The 21742-nt window shown below is 39.1% G+C and overlaps 2 protein-coding genes across 4 annotated transcripts in view; one reads left to right on the top strand and one right to left on the bottom strand.

The window, feature by feature from the left end:
• Positions 1-22: 22 nt before the first annotated feature.
• RAD1 (RAD1 checkpoint DNA exonuclease) overlaps positions 23-21742 on the top strand; it is a 31211-nt gene continuing 9491 nt past the window's right edge. For 2 of the 3 annotated variants that reach the window (XM_054487024.2, XM_054487023.2), the window contains exons 1-6: positions 23-140; positions 656-745; positions 15805-16071; positions 17188-17296; positions 18962-19220; positions 21422-21520. In XM_054487024.2, the coding sequence (XP_054342999.1) occupies positions 656-745; positions 15805-16071; positions 17188-17296; positions 18962-19220; positions 21422-21520 (824 nt within the window). In that variant the 5' untranslated portion in view covers positions 23-140. The remainder of the gene's footprint in view (positions 141-655; positions 746-15804; positions 16072-17187; positions 17297-18961; positions 19221-21421; positions 21521-21742) is intronic. The other variant, XM_054487025.2, reaches the window with a different exon arrangement.
• Positions 4597-15952, bottom strand: BRIX1 (biogenesis of ribosomes BRX1). Its single transcript, XM_054487026.2, has 10 exons — positions 14899-15952; positions 12281-12392; positions 10892-10935; positions 8057-8127; positions 7753-7802; positions 7575-7648; positions 7294-7344; positions 7111-7212; positions 5302-5430; positions 4597-5050 (listed from the first exon to the last, which is right to left on the bottom strand). Exons 1-10 carry the CDS (start codon positions 15055-15057, stop codon positions 4781-4783), a joined length of 1062 nt encoding a protein of 353 aa, XP_054343001.1. The 5' UTR covers positions 15058-15952; the 3' UTR covers positions 4597-4780.

Raw genomic sequence — 21742 nt, 5'->3', positions numbered from 1 at the left:
ACGGGGTCGGGGCCCGGGCCCGGGCCGAAACGGCGGCGGCGGCGGCGCTGGCAGTCCTCTCCGGCGGGAGTTCGCCGCCCGCACCGGGCCAGCCAGCGAGCCCGGCGGCGGCGGCGGCGGCGGCAGCAGCGGCGGTGTAGGTCAGTGAAGGCGCGCGGTGGCGGCAGACGACGCGGGCTGCGGCACGCGGGAGCGCGGAGGGGGCGGTGCCGGCGGCCGCCGCTTCGCATGGGCTAGGGGTGGGCTCTGTGCCGGAAAGGGCCGCGCGGGAGGGGGTGGGGCCTCGGGGGTGTGAGAGGCGGGGCCCCAAGGAAGGAAGGCGGGACCTTGGCGAGGAGAGAGGCGGGCCGCGCAGGAGAAAGGCGGGACCTTGGCGGGGAAATAGGCGGGCCGCGTGGGAGGAAGGCAGGCCTTGGCCGGGAAGAGCAGGAGGAAGGCGGGACCTTGGTGTGAGAGGCGGGGCCTCGGCGGGGTGAGAGGCGGGGCCGCGCGGAAGGGAGGCAGGGCCACGCTGGTGTCATTGTGAGGGGCACAGATGGCGGTCAGTGTGAGTGGCAGCCGACCTGAGGGCTGAAGGGGGAGATAGGAGCTGGGATGGGAGAGGATTCTGGAAAATATCTGATTATAATTTCTCAATGGATCCCCGTTTTTATAGATGAGGCGATTCAGACTCCAAGTGGTCAAGTGGTTGGCCCAAGCCTCCTCAGCTAATACAACAGCAGAATTCGGTTGGACTGAATACCAGGTTTTTTTTTTTAATCTCTTTAATTCTCTTCAGCTGCCACTTAAGATCTCTGGTATTGATCATCTTGACCAATATGCTTGAGAAAGGACAGTTAGATTATTTAAGCGGAAACAATTTAAAAGGGAAGCATCAACACACTTAAAAATAATGAAAAGCCTTACCACCAACATGGATGAAATTGTGCTGATCTATCCATCCATCACTCTTTAATCCTAACTTTCTGGCCTCTAATCCTACCTTTCCAAGATTGGTTTAGGTTAAGAAAGCAGTTAAAGGATAGTATTTAACTGGTAGGTTTTGGTTGATCTGACTAGCTGTACTACATTGTATTACAAGATGGAAGATCTGCACAATTATTCCAAACACTTTGATAAGGTATCAAAATAATACCATAATTGTTATTAAAATGCATTAATACACCAATATATTTCACTGTAATGTGGAATGTTTACATGCATCAGTTAGGTGTGGGTTGTATTTACTAACCATGTATGGTTAGCTATGTTGCTAATATCTATTGCACAGGGTTGGGGTACCCAAGCGGTTTAGTAAGGTTATCCTTCTCTTCCCCAATATGCTGCCCCCCAGTAAAATAAAAGAAACCCACGCTAAGCTTCATCAGGTTACTTCACACGCCACTGACCAACCAACTCACTACTCAGAATTCATACACTTCCCTTTTTGCCAGAGGAAGATTCTACACAGTCTCAGTTAGTTGGTAAATTGGTGATGGATAAGGATTGAGAAGTCTGAGTTTGGGGGAGAATGAAACTTTTCCCCTCCTGAGAACAGAATTGGGATGGTGGGCGGGGGGAAGGGAGGGACCAAAAAAAAAAAACGGACAAGGAAAGTATTTTTTTCCCTCCAACTTAATTTGGAGTATTTTCTCCCTCCAACTTAGTTTGGTGTTGGATACAGCCTCTAGGAATCACTCACTTCTTTTACCTTCTGAAGAAAGAAGGATTTTTGCCTATAACATTGTATAATTAAAGGTAACTATGCTGGATATAAATTTCAGTCTAAAGGAACATCTTGACCAGGTGTGGTGGCTCATGCCTGTAAACCCAGCACTTTGGGAAGCCGAGGCAGGAGGATCCCTTCAGCCCAAGAGTTCAAGACCAGCTTGGGCAACATAGCGAGAACTTGTCTCTACAAAAAAAAAAGCCAGGCATGGTGGCGTGGGCCTGTAGTCCTAGCTACTCAGGAGGCTGAGGCAGGAATACTTGAGCCCAGGAGTTACAGCCTGCAGTAAGCTATGACCACACCACCACACTACAGCCCTGGGTGACAGATCAAGACCCTGCTGCTAAAAAATAAAGGAACATATTTTATTAAACTGGTGCCCTTTAAATGACCAGACTTTAGAGATGATCCATTCCAGAAGAATTCTCAAATAAGATATCATATAATTGTGAAAGGGAATTTGAGATATATCTCTATATGGAAACTGTTAATTGAAAATTGTGAAATTGAAAATTACACCAAAACTCCATAATGCACACATCAAAAGTACAAATTTGTATCTCTACTCAAACTTACAACTTGTTGATCTAGTTTATAACCTATAATTAACTTGTTCCTGAGATGTGGGTGTTTAAAAACAAATTCTGAATATGGCTGTCTTATTTTTATCCAAGACTATATTCAACTGCTTAAATAAAATAATGGCCACTTTGGTTTTTTTCCATTTAACCAGATTTGGCCCTAGTCACATACAAGTATTTCAAGTAAACCTCTGACATGAATTACCTGCATAATTTAGATGACTTCAAGATTTCAAGTTTCCTAATTTAGACTATTTCAAGATAAGTAGCCAATTAAACACTCAGGAAGGTCGTTCTTAACAAAAAATTTAAGGCAAAAAAACATGAATATTGATCATTCTGCCTAAAGACTTAAAATAATAAATACATAAAATTAAAATGTAAGTGAACTAGGAAAGGTATCTATAATAAACTTACTATATAAAAGCGCTTACAAAATCAGTAAAAGACAATCCTACTACAGAAAAACAAACATGATTAGTCCAGTCAAAAAGGATAAATCAGTAACAACCAAAAAAAAAGGTGTTTTTTTTTTTTTAACCTATTAAATTGACAGATTCTTTCATGCATAGTGAAACTGGTAAGGGGACAAGGAAATGAACCCTCTAATAGCCTCTAGTGAGGTTATGGTGGTGGAGGGAGCAAGCAAAAAGCCTCGAGTTCATAATCTTTAACCTAAGTTGCACTTCTAGGAAACCAAAAGTGTTGTGTAAAAAGACATGTAACATATATAGTGAGTATTCACTACAAGCATCGATACCAGCAAAAAAAGGAGGAAAAACTGAAAATACTGATTACACAGCTTTGGTACACAGAATACGCAGTTAGCAAGTAAACATGTAGAACAAACACATAGAAAAATAATCAGTGTGAAGTCAAAAAAGCAGGTGATGAAACAGCATGTATCATTTCATTAGATATGTATGTTATATATTATTGTATTTCTATCTGTCCATGTCAGCAGCCACCTACCTCCATGGTCACTGGTACTCAGAATCTTTTCTTTCCCTGTTACTAATTTACCCATAAGATCTTAAGCCTAGTGCCCCCTTACACAATGGGCAGTTTCTCTTTCATGTGGGGAAAAATTCAAATGTTCTGGTATCCCCTCTAACAACTGTCCTATTTTTTTCTCCTTTTACTATTAGTTTTCTAAATAAGTAATCTACACACACTGCTTCTAAAATAAATATGTAATTTGGCCGGGCATGGTGGCTCATGTCTATAATCCCAGCACTTTGGGAGGCCGAGGTGGGCAGATCACCTGAGGTCAGGAGTTCGAGACCAGCCTGACCAACATGGAGAAACCCCAACTCTACTAAAAATACAAATTAGCCGGGCGTAGTGGCACATGCCTGTAATCCCAGCTACTTGGGAGGCTGAGGCAGGAGAATCACTTGAACAAGAGAGGTAGAGGTTGTGGTGAGCCAAGATCGCGCCATTGCACTCCAGCCTAGGCAACAAGAGCGAAACTCCATCTCAGAAACAAAATATAATAAAATAAAAAAATTACAAAGTGCTTTCAACACAGCCATTAACACATTTGATTCTCAAAACCTCAACATTTTAATATACTGTTTTTTGAAGTGACAAATCAGAGGTTGGTTCTTCCATGGCTTCATCAACTGGTGACTAAGTAAACTTCAGTGGGATGCCTTCCTTTCTACCAGTCTACTCCTACTTTACCATCCACAACCAATGCTTTAACCTATTAAATTGACAGATTCTTTCATGCATAGTGAAACTGGTAAGGGGACAAGGAAATGAACCCTCTAATAGCCTCTAGTGAGGTTATGGTGGTGGAGGGAGCAAGCAAAAAGCCTCGAGTTCATAATCTTTAACCTAAGTTGCACTTCTAGGAAACCAAAAGTGTTGTGTAAAAAGACATGTAACATATATAGTGAGTATTCACTACAAGCATCGATACCAGCAAAAAAAGGAGGAAAAACTGAAAATACTGATTACACAGCTTTGGTACACAGAATACGCAGTTAGCAAGTAAACATGTAGAACAAACACATAGAAAAATAATCAGTGTGAAGTCAAAAAAGCAGGTGATGAAACAGCATGTATCATTTCATTAGATATGTATGTTATATATTATTGTATTTCTATCTGTCCATGTCAGCAGCCACCTATTACATTTACAAATGTAAAAACATTTGTAAATGTTTTTACAAATAATATGACCTAATAAATGTCTGAATTTCAGCTTTACTAAACCAAAAATTCCAACCCAAGAGAACAGGCTACATTAAGTATGCTACATTTTTAGCAATACAAACTTTAAAAAGAAATCAGAAATTAACTGATGAATTCTGGTGATATTTTATTTAGAAAAAGATAATCACTGATTTTAAGATCTTAATTTTTCTTTCTTCTAAATGCTATACTAATTAGACATAAGACAGTATTAGATAATAAAAGTATTTACAAATTGAATACAAAATAAATATAAAATAACTGAAAAACAAATCAGGTTTCCATTGACTTATTTTGTTTTCCCACTGTCCATCCTCTGTTTCATTTTTCTTTGCCTTTTGTAAATCCGTTTCTTTCTTGCTTTCAAATCAACTTTTGGCTCTGGTTTCACCCACTGTATTTCTATTGGTTTCTCCTCAGCTGGCGTTACAAAAACATCTGCAGTGGGATCATGTGGAAGAAGAGTCTTCGGCTCTTTCTTTCTCAGTTTTTGCACATCTTTCACTTGCTGTTTCTCTCTGTATTTTGCAGCTGTGATGGATCTTATGACACGCCGATGCTTAAAAAAAAAAAAAAAAGATTAGATGCTTTTGAAATAAAAATAAACATTTTATATAAGGCAAAGACTTTCAGTTATGAACCATGTATCTTTTCAGCCAGTGTCATGAAAAAAAGGAGTAATTTCCAAGTCTCTATGCAGCAAAAACCAAATTCAGTTTCACAGGTAATAAAATAGCAATTACTTCACAGAATCATTTTGGCCAAAGGGTTCTGGTACATTGAAGACTACTGAATGACACAACAGCTTACCATGTTTGGTGACTGGTAGTGAAGATTTTCATATAAAGTTGGTCCTCCAAAACTTCCCTGGAAAATCTTTATGAGATTTAAGACAAAACGAGGTCCTATTTCTACAAGAGCAGCATCTTCTTCTATGATCTTTAATAAAAAGGAAATATTTCATTTTGGTTTGGTTACATTATTCCTAAAAGGTATACTGGCTATAACCTCATTATAAATGTGCCTGAAAGAATTGATAATCCATGAAATCAAGGTGGGGGTGAAACTTCGTAAATGCCAAATCATCAATATTTTCTGAAATCTATTAGTACTTATAGGAAGTTGTCACGGAAAAATGTTTATTCGGTGTGTTCTTTTAAAATTGAGTAATTAGATTTTGGTTCACATCTTGCTTCTCACAATGCATATATCCTTGAAAAACTGTGGTAAAACAGGATTTTAAAATAGTAACCACTATTAACAAAATGTATTAAAGCACATTATGGGGGAACTCTTGAAACTTAAATCAATCCCTAAATTGTTTTTATAAATCTAATTCAAGTTAGATTAAAAGGATATGTGGTTAAATTTATTTAATAGCTACTGATTATGGAATTAAAAGGCAACTTCTGAATAACAAATATTTATGTTATCTATTAGTTCAGGCATGTCTGCCCTCAGAGGTTAGGAGGATGTGTTCAACTCACATGCCAGGTATCCAATATGAACTATGCAGAAAAGAGCTCAGTTTATGTCATATACTGTCTAAAATTTTGTTCTTGCTGTTCTCTTCCACCTCTTCATCTTTCTGCACTTATCTTGCCAAACTCCTGCTTCAAGATTTCTAGAATCACCTCTTCTTTTCTCCTGAATGAGTCACTGTATGACTCATCATCTAACAGTTGCCACTGAATGCCTTCTATAGCAATTACATTTTGCTAGGTCTTAAGCCTTGAGGTGCTTTGAAACTTCTAAGCTTTTAGAGAGAAACTTCTATTTTACTGTATCCTTTACAGCACTTTGTACAAATTAGGAACCCAAGTATCTCATGGATCTTCAAGCCATTCCCTTTCTATAAAGTTAAATATATAATGGCTTATTAGGAAATCCATACTCTGTATCAACTAACAGTCATGAATAGAAGTAGGTAGGAATCACTTAAGATATAAGACAGTACATAGTTACTTGCAGCAATCTCTTTAGGGAAAAGAAAGCTATTTAAAACAAAAGGATTATTTGCATTTTTTTGTGTATGCAAACCCTGTATATCCTTATCTAAAAGTTTAATTAAAAATTTACCAGGCACAGTGGCTCACACCTGTAATCCCACCTACTCAAGATGCTGAGGAGGGATGATTGAGGCCAGGAGGTTCAAGACCAACCTAGGCAACACTGCGACACTCTATCTCTAAAAAAAAAAATTAGGCCAGGTACAGTGGCTCACACCTGGAATCCCAGCACTTTGGGAGGCCAAGGCGGGCAGATCACCTGAGGTCAGGAGTTTGAGACCAGCCTGGCCAACGTGGCGAAACCCCGTCTCTACTAAAACTACAAAAATTAGCCAGGTATGATGATGGGTGCCTGTAATCCCAGCTACTCAGGAGGCTGAGGCAGGAGAAGCTTGAACCCGGGAGGTGGAGGTTGCAGTGAGCCGAGATTGTGCCACTGCACTCCAGCCTGGGCAACAAGAGTGAGACTCTGTCTCAATACATACGTATATACATACATACATACATACATACACACACACACTACATACATACATTACATACATACATACATACATACATTTAATTCAATTTTAAAAAAAGGTATAAATAAAAATCAAGTAAAGTTTACCTGAAAGTTCCGAAACCATATCCTATTATCCAAAATGGTGAAAGTAAACACATGGTCCACGAATGGTTGGCTTTTGGGATGATACCGTGGTGTACTAAAGATCTAGTTAAAAAAGTGTATATTAGTTCCTTATTCCAAGATATATCATGTATATTTTGGATAGCTAATTTAAAAGATATTTACCTGAATTAAGAGTTCTTTTAACAAAGCATAATGTGGTAATTCATCAAAAGCCTATAAAAATAAGGTAAGCATATTATTTAACAGTAGACTGCCTTGTTTAAAACTGTTTGCTCATTTGTTTCTAAACCTGGCTATAACCTCATTATAAATGTGCCTGAAAGAATTGATAATCCATAAAATCAAGGTGGGGTAAAACTAAATTGAATAACACAACTATATCTACTAAAAACAACCATGCCAGATAAGAAAATTAGACCTCATACACTGAATGAGAAACTTACAGGGTCAAAAGACAAAAGGGGCCGAGAACCTTTCAAACAGTTTCCAGTCATCTTTAGTTCAGCAAGAGTATGAACTAGAAAAATTACAACAAAAACAAAAATAGTTATAACTTGCACAACTATTTCAAAAGATTATTTTTAATTTCCTCATCTAAAAATATTTATTGAATCAACTTACTATTTTGAACAAGGAATTTAGCAGATGGTCCATGAGGTGAATTTGAAAGCCTGAAAGATATGGAGGAAGCTTTTTCAACTAATTAGTGAATGTAGTCAAGGCTTACCACCTATTCACCATAAATAATATGCTTATAATATTCATATATTTAATTTTCTTTAAAGGTATCAAGTTTTGTGAAATCAAAAAAGTTTGCTTCATTCTCAACCTCTTAACATGAAAGACTAGGAGTCTATAACATAAAAGGTACAAAGAACAAATCCACTTAAATGAGTTTAACCAAAATCTTAATACATTCTCTTACCACATATAGAGATCCTGTTTTTTCTTAGCTTCAAAATAGATGCATTTATTACAGTTCTTCATTTCACAAACCTAAAGGAAGCAAAGTATAGGAAAATGAAGTAGATAATATAAATGAGAACTGAAGTAATTATATATGATTAATATCATCTAGTTATCTCAAAAATACCTAACCAGGCTAATAGGCTACAAAGGCCTAAAGATTTATTTATTCACAGAAGAAACCTTTAAAGTTCCTCTTAGGTATTCTACCCAAGGTAAACTAGATGCTGTGCCCATATCTTGGGTGAAATTATCTATCATATTTTTGGGCCTGGCATCTAAAATGGTCTCACTTCTGATTACTGGAAACCTCCCTCCTCCTCTTTTTTTTTGAGATGGAATTTCGCTCTTGTTGCCCAGGCTGGAGTGAAATGGCACGATCTCAGCTCGCCACAACCTCCACCTCCCAGGTTCAAATGATTCTCCTGCTTCAGCCTCTGGAGTAGCCGGGATATTATAGGCATGTGCCATCACACCCCGCTAATTTTGTATTTTTAGTAGAGATGGGGTTTCTCCATGTTGGCCTGGCTGGTCTTGAACTCACAACCTCAGGTGATCTGCCTGCCTCGGCCTCCCAAAGTGTTGGGATTACAGGCGTGAGCCACCGCGCCCGGCCAGGAACCTCTTCTGCCCATAGTCCCATTTACAAACTACAAAGACTAAAAATAGATGCCCTATGGATAAGGCATACCACAACTAATCTTCTTATATTAATCCTTCATAATCAATCTTCTTAGCCAATCTTATGAAAATCCAGTCCTTATAGAACTAAAAACATCCTTTTTAATGATTATTTTGGTTTTTAACTTTTTAGCTTTTTGATTTTAAGATCACAAAACTTAAGTTGTTCATTTATACTATGATTTCTGGTGATTTTGTTCTATAAAATCACTAAGGGATTGGGTGAAAAGCCTAAGTATATAAAACCTATTTCAAATTAAACTTCAATGTCTTGAAGGCTTACAAAAGTCACACTTGATATAAAAACATTACAGGAGTGAAGTCTTGTATTACTGTAGTATTCACAAACTCTAATTAATATAGTACTCTTAAACTCCAAACTATTTAAGACTTTAAACCTAACAACTTATGGCTGGATGAGGTGGTTCATGCCTGTAACCCCAGCACTTTGGGAGGCCAAGGCAGGTGAATTGTCTGAGCAACCCGGCAAAGCCACGTCTCTACTAAAAATACAAAAAATTAGCTGGGCATAGTGGCGTGTGCCTGTAGTTCCGGCTACTCGGGAGGCTGAGGCAGGAGAATTGCTTAAACCCATGAAACAGAGGCTGCAGTGAGCTGAGATCATACCACCTCACTCCAGCCTGGGTAACAGAGTGAGACTTTGTCTCCAAAACCAGTTAAACAAATAAACCCTAACAACTTAAAAAAAAAAAAAATTTTGTTTCTTACTGGTCTTAGAATAAACACAAAAACAGGAAGTTTGTGCCACTTCTGGGCCTTTGTAGTTGCCATTTTCTCTAGCTAGAATGGTCTTTTACCATATTTCTCCTTCACTAGGTCTCTGCTCAAATATACCATCCCTTTGAACAGGTTTTTCCGGTCTAGCCTCAGCTGTCGAAAACCTATAACCTGCTTTATTTCTCCTATCTTTACTTGAAATTATAAACCTTGTTTATGGCCTGTCTCCATTAGAATATAAGTTCCATAATGACAGGGACATTGCTCTGTTAAACAGTTTCTACAGCACATAGAATAATGTGGTATTACAGCAGAGGTTCAAAAATTTGTGCTCTAAAGAAGGCTAATAGTGAAAAAATGATCCTAATTCTTCTAAGTTTTGAAAATTTTGCTTTAAAATGTAAATTTATGTTCTGTGCTTCCAGAGGTTAAAAAAATATACATTAGTATCTTAAACAATACTTTGAAAATGTAACCTCTTCCTAGTTTGTAATACCTTAAGAGCCAGTTCCACACAAATCACTTTTAATACTGGCAAAACACTTTTTACCATGTGGGTTTTATTTTTATTTATATATATGTGTGTATATATGTATATATATACACACATATGTATATATATGTGTATATATGTGTATATATACACACAGGTGTATATATGTGTATATATACACACAGGTGTATATATGTGTATATATACACACAGGTGTATATATGTGTATATATACACACAGGTGTATATATGTGTATATATACACACAGGTGTATATATGTGTATATATACACACAGGTGTATATATGTGTATATATACACACAGGTGTATATATGTGTATATATACACACAGGTGTATATATGTGTATATATACACACAGGTGTATATATGTGTATATATACACACAGGTGTATATATGTGTATATATACACACAGGTGTATATATGTGTATATATACACACAGGTGTATATATGTGTATATATACACACATAGGTGTATAGATACACACGTGTATCTATGCGTATAGATACACACGTGTATATGTTTAATGGACTTATTTTACTTTATATATGTTGACTGATAATTTTTTGAGTACCTACTATGGATTTAGCATAATACTAGACACTACGGGGTTAAAAAACGGGACATAATCCTTCTGAGGAAATTTCAATATGCTTGTTCAGACAAAACAAACAGAAATGACTGAAGCACTAAACTGTGAGAGAGAAAACTTTGGAAGACCAGTTATTGAAGAGTTAATAAAATGTGTCTGAATAGTTTTTACAAAACAATTTTTAAAGTCACTGAATGACTTATTTTTGAAATGAGCCATTGTTAATGTTTTTAAAATATTTTATTGCAATTACTTTCCAAAATTACCTCGTTAATCACAAATAGCTTATCCTTACGATCCATTTTAGTATCTAGAAAAAGAAAAAAAGAAAGAGCAAATAAATTAAAGGTGATTTCAAAGTTATTTCAATCAAACCACATATGCTATCTAGAAAATAAAGTCTTTTTACACTCTTCAGTTTAAAGGAGATTTTATTACTAATTTTCAAAACAAGACCTGAAAACAATCGCTTAAAAAATCTTGACACTTTGTAAATGTAAAGAAAATAAGTAAAATATAGTCTGTAAGAATTAGAAATTATAGTGTAAGCAGTGTTTCTCAGTATTTAGGTATTCTAGGAATCCTTTTCAAAAATGGGAAAATTCTCACAAACCAAAGACTATGTTAAAGGAAACCAGTTTCAATGAAAATATCTTTCACTTTTTAATCATAGGTGTCAAAGAAAACTGACCTTATGCCCCTGTAACAAACCTGCACATATACTCCTTGAATCTAAAATAAAAGTTAAAATTTTAAAAATAAAAAACAAAAAACAAAAAAAACCCAAAGCACCTCTCAACGTAAGCACAACAACAGCTATATGATGGCACTGCCACTCCACTGTTCCAAACTTTTTTTTTTTTTGAGACAGGGTCTTGCTCCTTGCCCAGGCTGAAATGTAGTGGCGCAATCACGGCTCATGACAGCCTTGACCTCTTGGGCTCAAGCCATTCTCCTGCTTGAAACTCCTGAGTAGCTCGGACTGCAGGCAAGTGACCCCCACATTTGGCTAATGTACTTTACTTTTTTCATTCTTTTTTTATTTTTTAGAGACAGGGTTTCACCATGTTGTCCGGGATGGTCTGGAACTCCTGGACTCAAGTGTTCCACCCACCTCAGCCTCCCAAAGTGCTGGGATTACAGGCATGAGCTACCATGCCCGGCCATACTGTTCTTGCCTGTAAAATAACCCATTGCTTAAAAATAAATAAATAACCTGGCATTTAGCAATAGGCTCTGACTCCAACTTAAAAGGTGCTTCAAATTCTATCCCAGGTCCATTTTTCAATAAAAACAGTTAAAAAAAAAAAAAAGGCCCAAAAAGCAACACACGGCAGTCCTTAGCACTTAGGACAAACCATCCCACCTATCTCAGGACCTTCAGGAGCATTACAGTGAAGGCATTCCTGGACCGTCAAGAAAGGTTTCAATAATATTAGGACATCTGTTTTAAAAAGTAAAGAAACTACCTAATGAAGTCTAAAGAATTTCTTACGAAATGTTAACTGGAAAAACTGTGGCACTTGAAAGGATAAAAGGCATTGTGTTTTTTTCGTGAAAACACTGAACAAATGAAGAATATATAAAATAAGTGAAAACATAAAAATAGGTAAGTTTATAGACAGAAATTTCTAAAGTATATGATATAAAGGCACCTGCTTTAGAATGAGGCATCAACATTCTCAAGTCCTGCATTAAATGTCTTGTTCTGAAATTTATTCCTCTGGAAGAAAAGATGAGAATCCGTTCCTTATTTTTCCACTTTCCCTAAAGAAAAAGAAAATGTTAAGATTTTAAAATCTCATACTGAACTGATCTTGTTTTGTGACAGGGTCTCACACTGTTGCCCAGGCTGAAGTGCTCACTCACGGCTCACTGCAGTTTCAAGTTTCTGGGCTCAAGTGATCCTCCCACCCCAGCATCTGCAGTAGCTGGAGACTACAGGCATGTGCCACCATGCCCAGGTAGTTTTTTTTTTTGTAGAGACAGGAGTCTCCCTATGTTGCCCAGGCTGGTCTCCAACACCTGGGCTCAAGCGGCTTGGCCTCCCAAAGTGCTGGCATTATAGGTAAGAACCTCCGCACCTGGCCCTGTTTGTTTTTTAAGAGCTTCCAAGTAGCAAGTCAAACCATCCTGACTCCTTTAATTTCATCTCTCACCAACATTCACTGACCACATCTGCCACCCAGAAATGCCCTCCTTGGTTTCTTTCTTGTTTTTCAACTTCAATCTCTCCAATTCCTCCTCCCAACCCTAAAAGTTCTTTCTTAGCCCTCTCTTTTATTTCTGTGCTCTCCATGACAGAGGTCTCATAATAATTTCCCACAACTCTTAATCCTTTCTTATTCACACTGCACTTACTTAGTCTTATATTAACTGCAAAACTCCTAAATGGCTAACCTTCCCAGACATGAGCACCTCCAATAGATATGATTGACTAGCTTTTTCAACAGTTTACTTTTTTTTTTTTTTTTTGAGATGGAGTCTCACTCTTGTCACCCAGGCTGGAGTGCAGTGGCGTGATCTCGGCTCACTGCAACCTCCACCTCCCGGGGTTCAAGCGATTCTCCTGCCTCAGCCTCCCGAGTAGCTGGGATTACAGGTGCCCGCCACTGAACCTCGCTGATTTTTTTTTTTTTTTGTAGTGCTAGTAGAGACGGGGTTTCACCATCTTGGCCAGGCTGGTCTTGAACTCCTGACCTAGTGATCCACCCGCCTCGGCCTCCCAAAGTGCTGGGATTACAGGCGTGAGCCACCGCGCCCGGCTATTTTTAAAGTAATACTTCCATCACATCCTTACTTCCCAGAGTTTTATAAACAAAGTTCAAATGACATAGCTTCGACACTGAATTGTAAAACAGATTTTCATGTCTACATCATTATTGCCCCAAATGAAGCCTACTGCAATCCAATCTGGCTCTATTTTTTACATTTTTCAGCATTTCCCTACATCAAAGCCTTTCATCATTTTTTTTTTTTTTCTCCCTTGGAGTGTTCCCTCTCATTTTTGAATGTCAAAATTCTACACTTCCTCTGATATGCAGCTTAAAGGCTAAATCCTTCATGATTCTTTATCTTATTATACTAGGGTAAAAATAATTTTTATCTCCTGCATTTCCATAGAATGTATCAAAGTATGGCTCAGATTATAGATACTATTTAGCTCCTTAAGGGAAGAATGAGAACACTAACATTTACTGGAAGTGTACAAGTCCAGCTTATTTTTCATAAAAAGTAAATATTCCCTCCCCCCGCACCCCAATCTGCAGGTCAGAGAAGAGCACAGAATGTTGCTGTTAATAACGGGGCTAGAATTTTCACTTATCTTTCATTCCACAGAGCTCACTCTTTCCTAGAGCTTGCCACCACACCACACGGCGTCATTTACTTATCACCTACTTCGCGCTAGAGTACTATGCTAAGTGAGGAGGACGCAGAAATTAATGTCAAAGATAATCCTTGTTCACAGTATTCTGTCTAGCTTAAGAAGAGTTCTTAGTTGAATGAAAGCTAATTCCAACAACTTCTGTGCACTTCTTTTGAATAAAAACCACCAACTTATTTGAATTCTTAAGTTTCCTCCTAAACTCCAACATTTCAAGAGGAAGAGGTCACATTCTAGTCACCTTTGCAATCTCAAACCCAAAGGAAGCCTAACTTGGTACAATGCATGGCACACTCAATGTCTGTTGAATACAGGTAAAGCTCACAGTATCTAGTCTATTTTTCATTATCTCTTGAGTTAAAGACCTGGTTAACAAGTCAGAATCACAGTCCCAAGGGCAACAACTTTTTAAAGGCTCCCCTAACATACTTCAGGATCCCTGACTGACAGTGGCTGACTATGGCAGTATATGGGCATACTAATCACTGGAGAAATACTCAATAGCGAGAAATAACCAAGGAAAAGCACTACTCTCCAAAAACATTAAAACATTAAACAGTTTTGGAGCACTACTCTCCAAAAACATTAAAAAAAAAAAAAAAACTCAACAACTAGGAAGACACAACGCTGGATCTGAGCACCCTGTAAGTCGCTTCCCCGTGGGCCGGGTAAAGGTTTTAAAACCCGCCGCCTCCAGGAAGACGGCCACGTGCACAAGGATTAGCTGCAAACTCCGTGCCCAATCTGGCCGGGAGAATTGCTAAAACCGACCTACCGTTAACACCCGGGCTACTCTGAAATTAAGCAGGGCTGTAGTCAAGTAAGTAACCCAAGAAAAGGCGCACAGAGCCGCCGCCGCAGGTGTCGCCCGGAGGCATCCCCTCCTACCTTGCAAACGGGGCCTGGGATCCGGTCCCTCTCTTCTTCCTCCACCTCCTCTGCTGTGGCGTGCCGCTTAGCTGGCGGCTCCGCATCTTTTTCGTTTCTTTTTGGCTTCTTCGCCTGAACTGCAAAACCTCCACGCCGTTTCCTCTTGGTTGCCGCCATCTTGCCTCGCCGCCCGCGCTCTTGGCCTCCTTTCCGGCGCTGCCGCTCGCTCCTATTTCCGATCTCTATGGTTCTGCGGCTCTAAGCGCTCAGCTCCTCCTTCCGGTCTCGGCGCGGCACGCGCGGCTCTCTAGGCCTCCTTCAGCTCTGTGGTGACGGTGGCTGAGGTGGAGGGCCCGTCTGAAGAGTGGCGGGACTGGCTTCACTTTCTCCGCGATTTCTCGGAGCCGCCTCGCTCCTCCTCAGGGACTTTGCTGGGAAGGGCTCTCGGGCGTCCAGACCCCACCGCAAAGGTAGGGTTTCCGCACTCGGGAACCCCGAGACTAGTCAGCGATGCTGTCCCGCGGGCGGGCTGGTGAATGGGCTTGTCTGGGACTCTTGGAGGATCATCTGGACACTCCGGGCCCGCCCCGCCATCGCCTGTTTTGTTGGAGGCGGGGCTGGTGGCGCGGGCTGCACAAAACCGACTCCCCGCGGATTTGTAGCTCCTGTTTGGCCGGGAGATACCGTGTCAGTTGCGTGTCTTCATTCTTCACAACTTTTCACGTTATTGTCCTCTCACGGAGACGAGGAAACCGTAGCTTAGATAATTTTCCCCCAGAATTACAAAGACAGTTAAGTGACATAGGTGGGGTTCGGCCTGGTCAGCCGAGTTCAGCCTCCCAGCGCCCTTCCACCTCTCACCGCAGGTGGAGCTCGCCGGACCTCGCCAGCACTGATGGGAATTTTATTGTCTAATCCCTTCAGGTGTTTGGCGATCCGCCGAGCAGTTCTTGGCCCCAGGAGCATCCCTCGGGGCCGAATGCGCAGTGGACGATGCCCCTTCTGACCCAACAGATCCAAGACGAGGATGATCAGTACAGCCTTGTGGCCAGCCTTGACAACGTTAGGAATCTCTCCACTATCTTGAAAGCTATTCATTTCCGAGAACATGCCACGTGTTTCGCAACTAAAAATGGTATCAAAGTAACAGTGGAAAATGCAAAGTGTGTGCAAGCAAATGCTTTTATTCAGGTATGGAAGTAGGCGCCTTTAAGCCTGTGCCATAGATATTCTAAATGCAATTTAATGAAATCGGAAGGTTTCAGTAGGCAAAATGAATAACTTAATAGTCATAATAACTTGTGAATAGTCATAATAAATAATAAATAAATAACTTAATAGTCTTAAGTTAGAGAACAAAACATTACTTGAATTTTTTTTCTTTCCCGGTAACAAATTCTTTTCCCATCTTGTTTTACGGAGATAATGGTTAGTAATGACTAAAGTTTATTAAACTAGATTATTGGGTAGGCTACAGTCTTCTTATTGTTTAACTTATTTAATCTTAACAATAGTCCTGTAAGGTAGGTTCTATTATTATTCCCGTTTTATGTATGTGGAAACGAGGCACAATTTTAAGTGATTTGCCAACAGTCCCACAGCTGGTAAGTGGCTGAATTGGGATAAGAACCCTGAACATTTGTTCCCAGAATATATGCTCTTTTTACCACTGCAATATGCTATTACTAAAGAGTAGTTTTTTCCTTTACTGGTTGTAATAGAATTTTTGTTCTTCCAAAGTAATATTTGTGTGGTTCAGATAGGATTGCAAGTTCAACTAAGCGTTTTTTAACACGTAAGTGCACAGCATGACCTCAGGGATAGAGAGGTAAATAAGACATGGTTCTTGTCCTCATGCACGGGCATGGTATGGTGGCTCACACCTGTAATTCCAGCTGCTCAGGAGACCGAGGCTGAAGCACGAAGATCGCTCGAGCTCAGGCATTAAAGACCAGCCTGGGTAATCATAGTGAGACCCCCGTATCAATAAAAAATCATAATAAAAGTTGAAACTAATATTGCTCATGCATTATCAAGTCATTCGTCTATTTTCCAAGTGACCTTAGCAGTAGTGATAGGCACAAAAACGAGACAAGGGAGAGTCACAGAGGGATAGTTTTAGATCCAGGAATGGAGATAAGGATGCTTCAAAGAATGTCTCTAAGATGTTTTGATTGCTAATCAGAAATTATTCTCATGGGATTAGCATAGTATTGTATTTTTTAAACATATAAAGTGAAATCTAGGACCTTATATATTAGTTTTTATTCTTTTATGTAACAATTTTCATTTTTACTCTTTTCATAGGCTGGAATATTTCAGGAGTTTAAAGTTCAGGAAGAGTCTGTTACTTTTCGAATTAATTTAACTGTCCTTTTAGACTGTTTATCTATTTTTGGATCAAGTCCTATGCCAGGTAAACTGTTATCAGTATAAAGACATAAAAGTGTTATACATAGTGGTCAGAAAAATACAGGAAGTTATTTGGAACATAAACATTTGTTCAGAAAGCTAATGCCAATTCATTTTTCAGTGGCCACAGTCATGGGTTCTAACATTTCACAATGTTAATTGCAAATGTGTTTATAATTCTTTTCATATTTGTAGAAGTATTTGCATTCATCTTTTTTAATTTACAAGGCTTTGAGGGATTTTAAATTCGAACTGGCCAAAAGAATACTTTGGACGTGACTTAAATATCTTTAATATTGTGAAATGTTTTAATTGCTTTTTTTTCCTAACTTGTCCAGAATTACTCAGCTAGTTAGTGGCAGAGGAAAACAAAAGCCAGTTCTGACTCCTAGTTTACTGTGTTCAAAATTTGTTTCTTTTAAGCCATATTTTATAAGTTATGTCTGTTTTGCCAAATGATTTTGTGGTGTTTTTGAGACAGAGTTTCTCTCTTGTTGCCCAAGCTGCAGTACAATGGCACAGTCTCAGCTCACTGCAACCTCTGCCTCCCGGGTTCAAGCGATTCTCCTGCCTCAGCCTCCCGAGTAGCTGGGATTACAGGCACAGGCCACCACGCCCGGCTAATTTTTTGTATTTTTAGTAGAGACGGGGTTTTACCATGTTAGCCAGGCTGGTCTCAAACTCCTGACCTCAGGTGATCTGCCCGCCTCAGTTTCTCGAAGTTCTGGGATTACAGGCATGAGCTACCGCGCCCGGTTGCCAAATGATTTTCTTTAAAATATATATTTTTTTATTTGTTAAGGGAATTATTTTTAAGAATGGTAAAATTGAATTGCTGTGGGTATAAAACTATAAGGAATCCCCAGAAGAATGATTTTATTTCATAGGAAAGCAACCTGGAGATTAGCTAGGAAAAAATTCAATATAGTTCTCCAGAAAAATGTATTTTACTTTTCCACAGACAATTCCACTGTTATTAATTATACATTTTCTAATACAGTGTTCTCCAGCTGGTTTTTCACAAAAGCATCTGTCATGTTCCATTCCTCACTGTGGCTCTCAATCCAGTAAGGAGAAGGAGTTTGAATATCCTGTCATATTCCTCCTTCCCTCTAGTGGTTTGCAGAATTAAAATTTACACGACCATTAACAACCCTCTTTTTCTCTCAATTTGATTTTAAAATTCGAGGAAATATAAAGAATATCTCCCAGTTGGAAAAGCTGGAAGGATCCTTGTCATAGTGAGTACACTGACGTTACAGTACAGATGATAGCAATCCACTGTTACACACATTGAACCTTCAAGGACTAGCATACCCTGTTCTGCAGCAGTTTAGTTACTTGCTGTGTTGATCCATATAGATTCTGTATCCTGAAATTGTATGTATATAAAATCATCAAGCTATTTCTGAGGTGTGTATGACAACCTGAAAATGATTCCAAAGAATTATGTTACATTTGGTTCTGGTTCCCAATTTTCTTGTAGTTTTGGAATTGTCTACATACAACTGTCATCAGGGAAGATGTCATCCCTTTTTATGAGGAGATACATATATGCAAGAAATTGGGCGGAATAAATTATTCTTGAGAAATTTTATGTATCATTTCGAGGAGAAGCTGAACCCAGAGCTATAAAGCTAAGGCCAAGTATGACTTCTTTCCATTGCAGGGACTTTAACTGCACTTCGGATGTGTTACCAAGGTTATGGTTACCCTTTGATGCTGTTCCTGGAAGAAGGAGGAGTGGTGACAGTCTGCAAAATCAATACACAGGAACCTGAAGAGACCCTGGACTTTGATTTCTGCAGCACCAATGTTATTAATAAAATTATTCTGCAGTCAGAGGGGCTCCGTGAAGCATTTTCTGAATTGGATATGACGAGTGAAGTCCTACAAATTACCATGTCTCCTGACAAGCCTTATTTCAGGTACTTGAGAGCAGTGCAGTTATAGTTAATGTGGTCTGTACTCCATCTTCCCACTTAGACATTTGCTTAGGATGCAAAATTTTTATTATCCACATTTTTAGAGTTTTCACAACTTTAGACAGCTTGTACTGGTACCTCATAATTTTATGGATCAAGAAACTTAAGACCCAGGAATATTAACTCACTATTTCATATTTAGGTGGTGGTGGCATCTAGATGAGAAGCCCAGTCCTCTACTTTATAAACTGGTGGTGTTTTCATTGTACTACTGCCTACTGTCATAGATCAGGTTACATCATGAGGAAAATTGGGTTTAAGTGTTTGGAAAGGGTGTTTGTATTATGGTATCTTTTTCAAGTTAGTTCAGGATGCAGAAGAAGTTTTCTACACATGGCTCATTCATTCACTAAGTGTCTGTTGATCACCTACCGTGTGCTTATTCATCTTATTAAGCATTGTGGGAAGAACAGCTTAAAACCAAGGTGAAGCCAAGATAATGTGAAACAGCAAACCATTAAGTACCAAGATAGCACACACACATACCTGGGAAATGCTATATAAGGATTTAGGGAGGGTTGCTCAAGGCTGGCTTCCCAAGGGAGGGCAGTTTTCAGCAGGAGTACAATGTCAAAAAAGCTGTTCCTGATACTTTAACACAAGTCTGTTTTCAGGATTAGATTCAGTTTAGAGATTCTAGCAATTTAGAGGATCTAAATATTCTCTTTTTGAAATATTTCAGAATATTAAAGGCCCTAAATACATATGGAATAAAAGGAGTAAGGTATTCTTTTTGTAACTACTTTAGAAGAATTACAGGCCTGGCTGTAAAAGTGCAGTGGCAGACACCTGTAATCCCAGCACTTTGGGAGGCCGAAGTGGGCAGATCACTTGAGGTCAGGAGTTCAAGACCAGCCTGGCCAACGTGGTGAAACCCTGTCTCTACTAAAAATAGAAAAATTAGTTGGGCGTGGTAGCACGTGCCTATAATCCCAGCTACTTGGGAGGCTGACGTGGGAGAATCACTTGAACCCAGGAAACAGAGGTTGTGGTGAGCTGAGATTGCGCCAGTGCACTCCAGCCTGGGTGACAGAGTGAGACTCCGTCTCAGAAAAAAAAAGAAAAGAAAAAGAATCACAGGCCCTTCTCATGACTTTGGGGAATTAAAAATTTGGCTCAAGATCTGACAAAGTTAACCAAAATGGAAATTGGAAACCCTACTTTAGCAGTGGAGTGACGTAAAAAATTCAGGTACTTAAACAGTGTTTTAGAGGATCTCCTCAGTGATCTCTCTCAGCCTGGGTAACTGGATGGACCATGGTATCTTTCATCTCCAGGATGGGAAACAATTTGGTGGTAGGGAGGTAGGAGTTGAAATTTTTTCCTGGATATGTTAAATTTTAAGTACCTGTGACACTAGGGAGTAGCTGGATATATAGTTATGGTGCTCAGGAGATCCATTTAGACTGGAAATTTAGATTTGGGAACCATCATCATGGCTGGGTATGGATGAGACGGGTCAGAGAGAGAGATTATATTAGAAGAAAGAAAAGATGAACCCTGGGAAAACCACACCTGGAAGATGGGAGGCAGAAATGGAACTTAGGGAAAACCAACCTGGATCTTATCACCATGCTCATGTAATACTTAGCAACGTGCTAACCCTGCAGCAAATGTTCCGGGAGTTCTTGCAGATTAAATCAGCATATTAACACTTATAAAGTGTCTACAAATAACTTCTCGTATTACCAAGTGAGGAAAACCATGAAATAGCCTTAAGAGCAGTCTAAGATATAGAAAAGCTGTAATTCCTAGGTGTAGGATTGGGAACAGACCTAACGGTTGCAGTTGACTTAGATCAAGGTCTTCCATCAGTCCTCAATTCTCTCTCCTGTTATATACTTTTGACTTAAGGATGAGGAAAAGTCATTTTCAGAGTAGGATTAGGGTAATGAAATTAAAGTGTTCCCTACCCTTTTCCTTTTACAATTGATTTTCTTCAAAGCCGTTGGTTAGTTGTCCTGAACTCCCTGAACTCTAGTGGGAGCTTTATTATGGTACTTGTTATCGTGTGTTGTAAGCATTTGTGTACATGTCTGTTTCACCCACTAGTATGAATTTCTTAAGGAAGTGTTTTCTTTATTTGGATCCTAATGTGGTTTATTTTTGGACGAATGAATAAATGAGGTAATCATTTTCTATAGGTTATCTACTTTTGGAAATGCCGGAAGTTCCCACCTTGACTATCCCAAAGATTCTGATTTGATGGAAGCATTTCATTGTAATCAGACCCAAGTCAACAGGTCAGTTCTTAATATAGAGGTTGTCATTGGTGATAAAGAGGAGGTTAAATGCCAGATATCTGTTAAATAAAAACACTTTCAATCTGTTAATTAAAATGCACAGCATTTTATAAAAATGAATAGTAGAGTGCTGGACTTACTAGGGGATGTAGGGTTCTAACAGTGGATGAATTTTAAAACAGAAAATATTAGCAAATTGGATAAGTACTTGATTTTATTCTT

The sequence above is a fragment of the Pongo pygmaeus genome, chromosome 4 (genome assembly GCF_028885625.2).
Source record: "Pongo pygmaeus isolate AG05252 chromosome 4, NHGRI_mPonPyg2-v2.0_pri, whole genome shotgun sequence".
Taxonomy (NCBI): Eukaryota; Metazoa; Chordata; class Mammalia; order Primates; family Hominidae; genus Pongo; species Pongo pygmaeus.
This window is presented reverse-complemented; position numbering and strand designations above follow the sequence as displayed.

What these genes read in the sequence shown, in the direction of transcription:
- BRIX1 (XM_054487026.2), bottom strand. Translation starts at nt 15,057, where the DNA reads ATGGCGGCAACCAAGAGGAAACGGCGTGGAGGTTTTGCAGTTCAGGCG. An exon ending in TAAATTCCTTGTTCAAAATA is followed by an intron (nt 7,649 to 7,752) that starts GTAAGTTGATTC and finishes TAATTTTTCTAG; the next exon opens with TTCATACTCTTGCTGAACTA. An exon ending in TATGGTTTCGGAACTTTCAG is followed by an intron (nt 5,431 to 7,110) that starts GTAAACTTTACT and finishes TTTTTATTAAAG; the next exon opens with ATCATAGAAGAAGATGCTGC.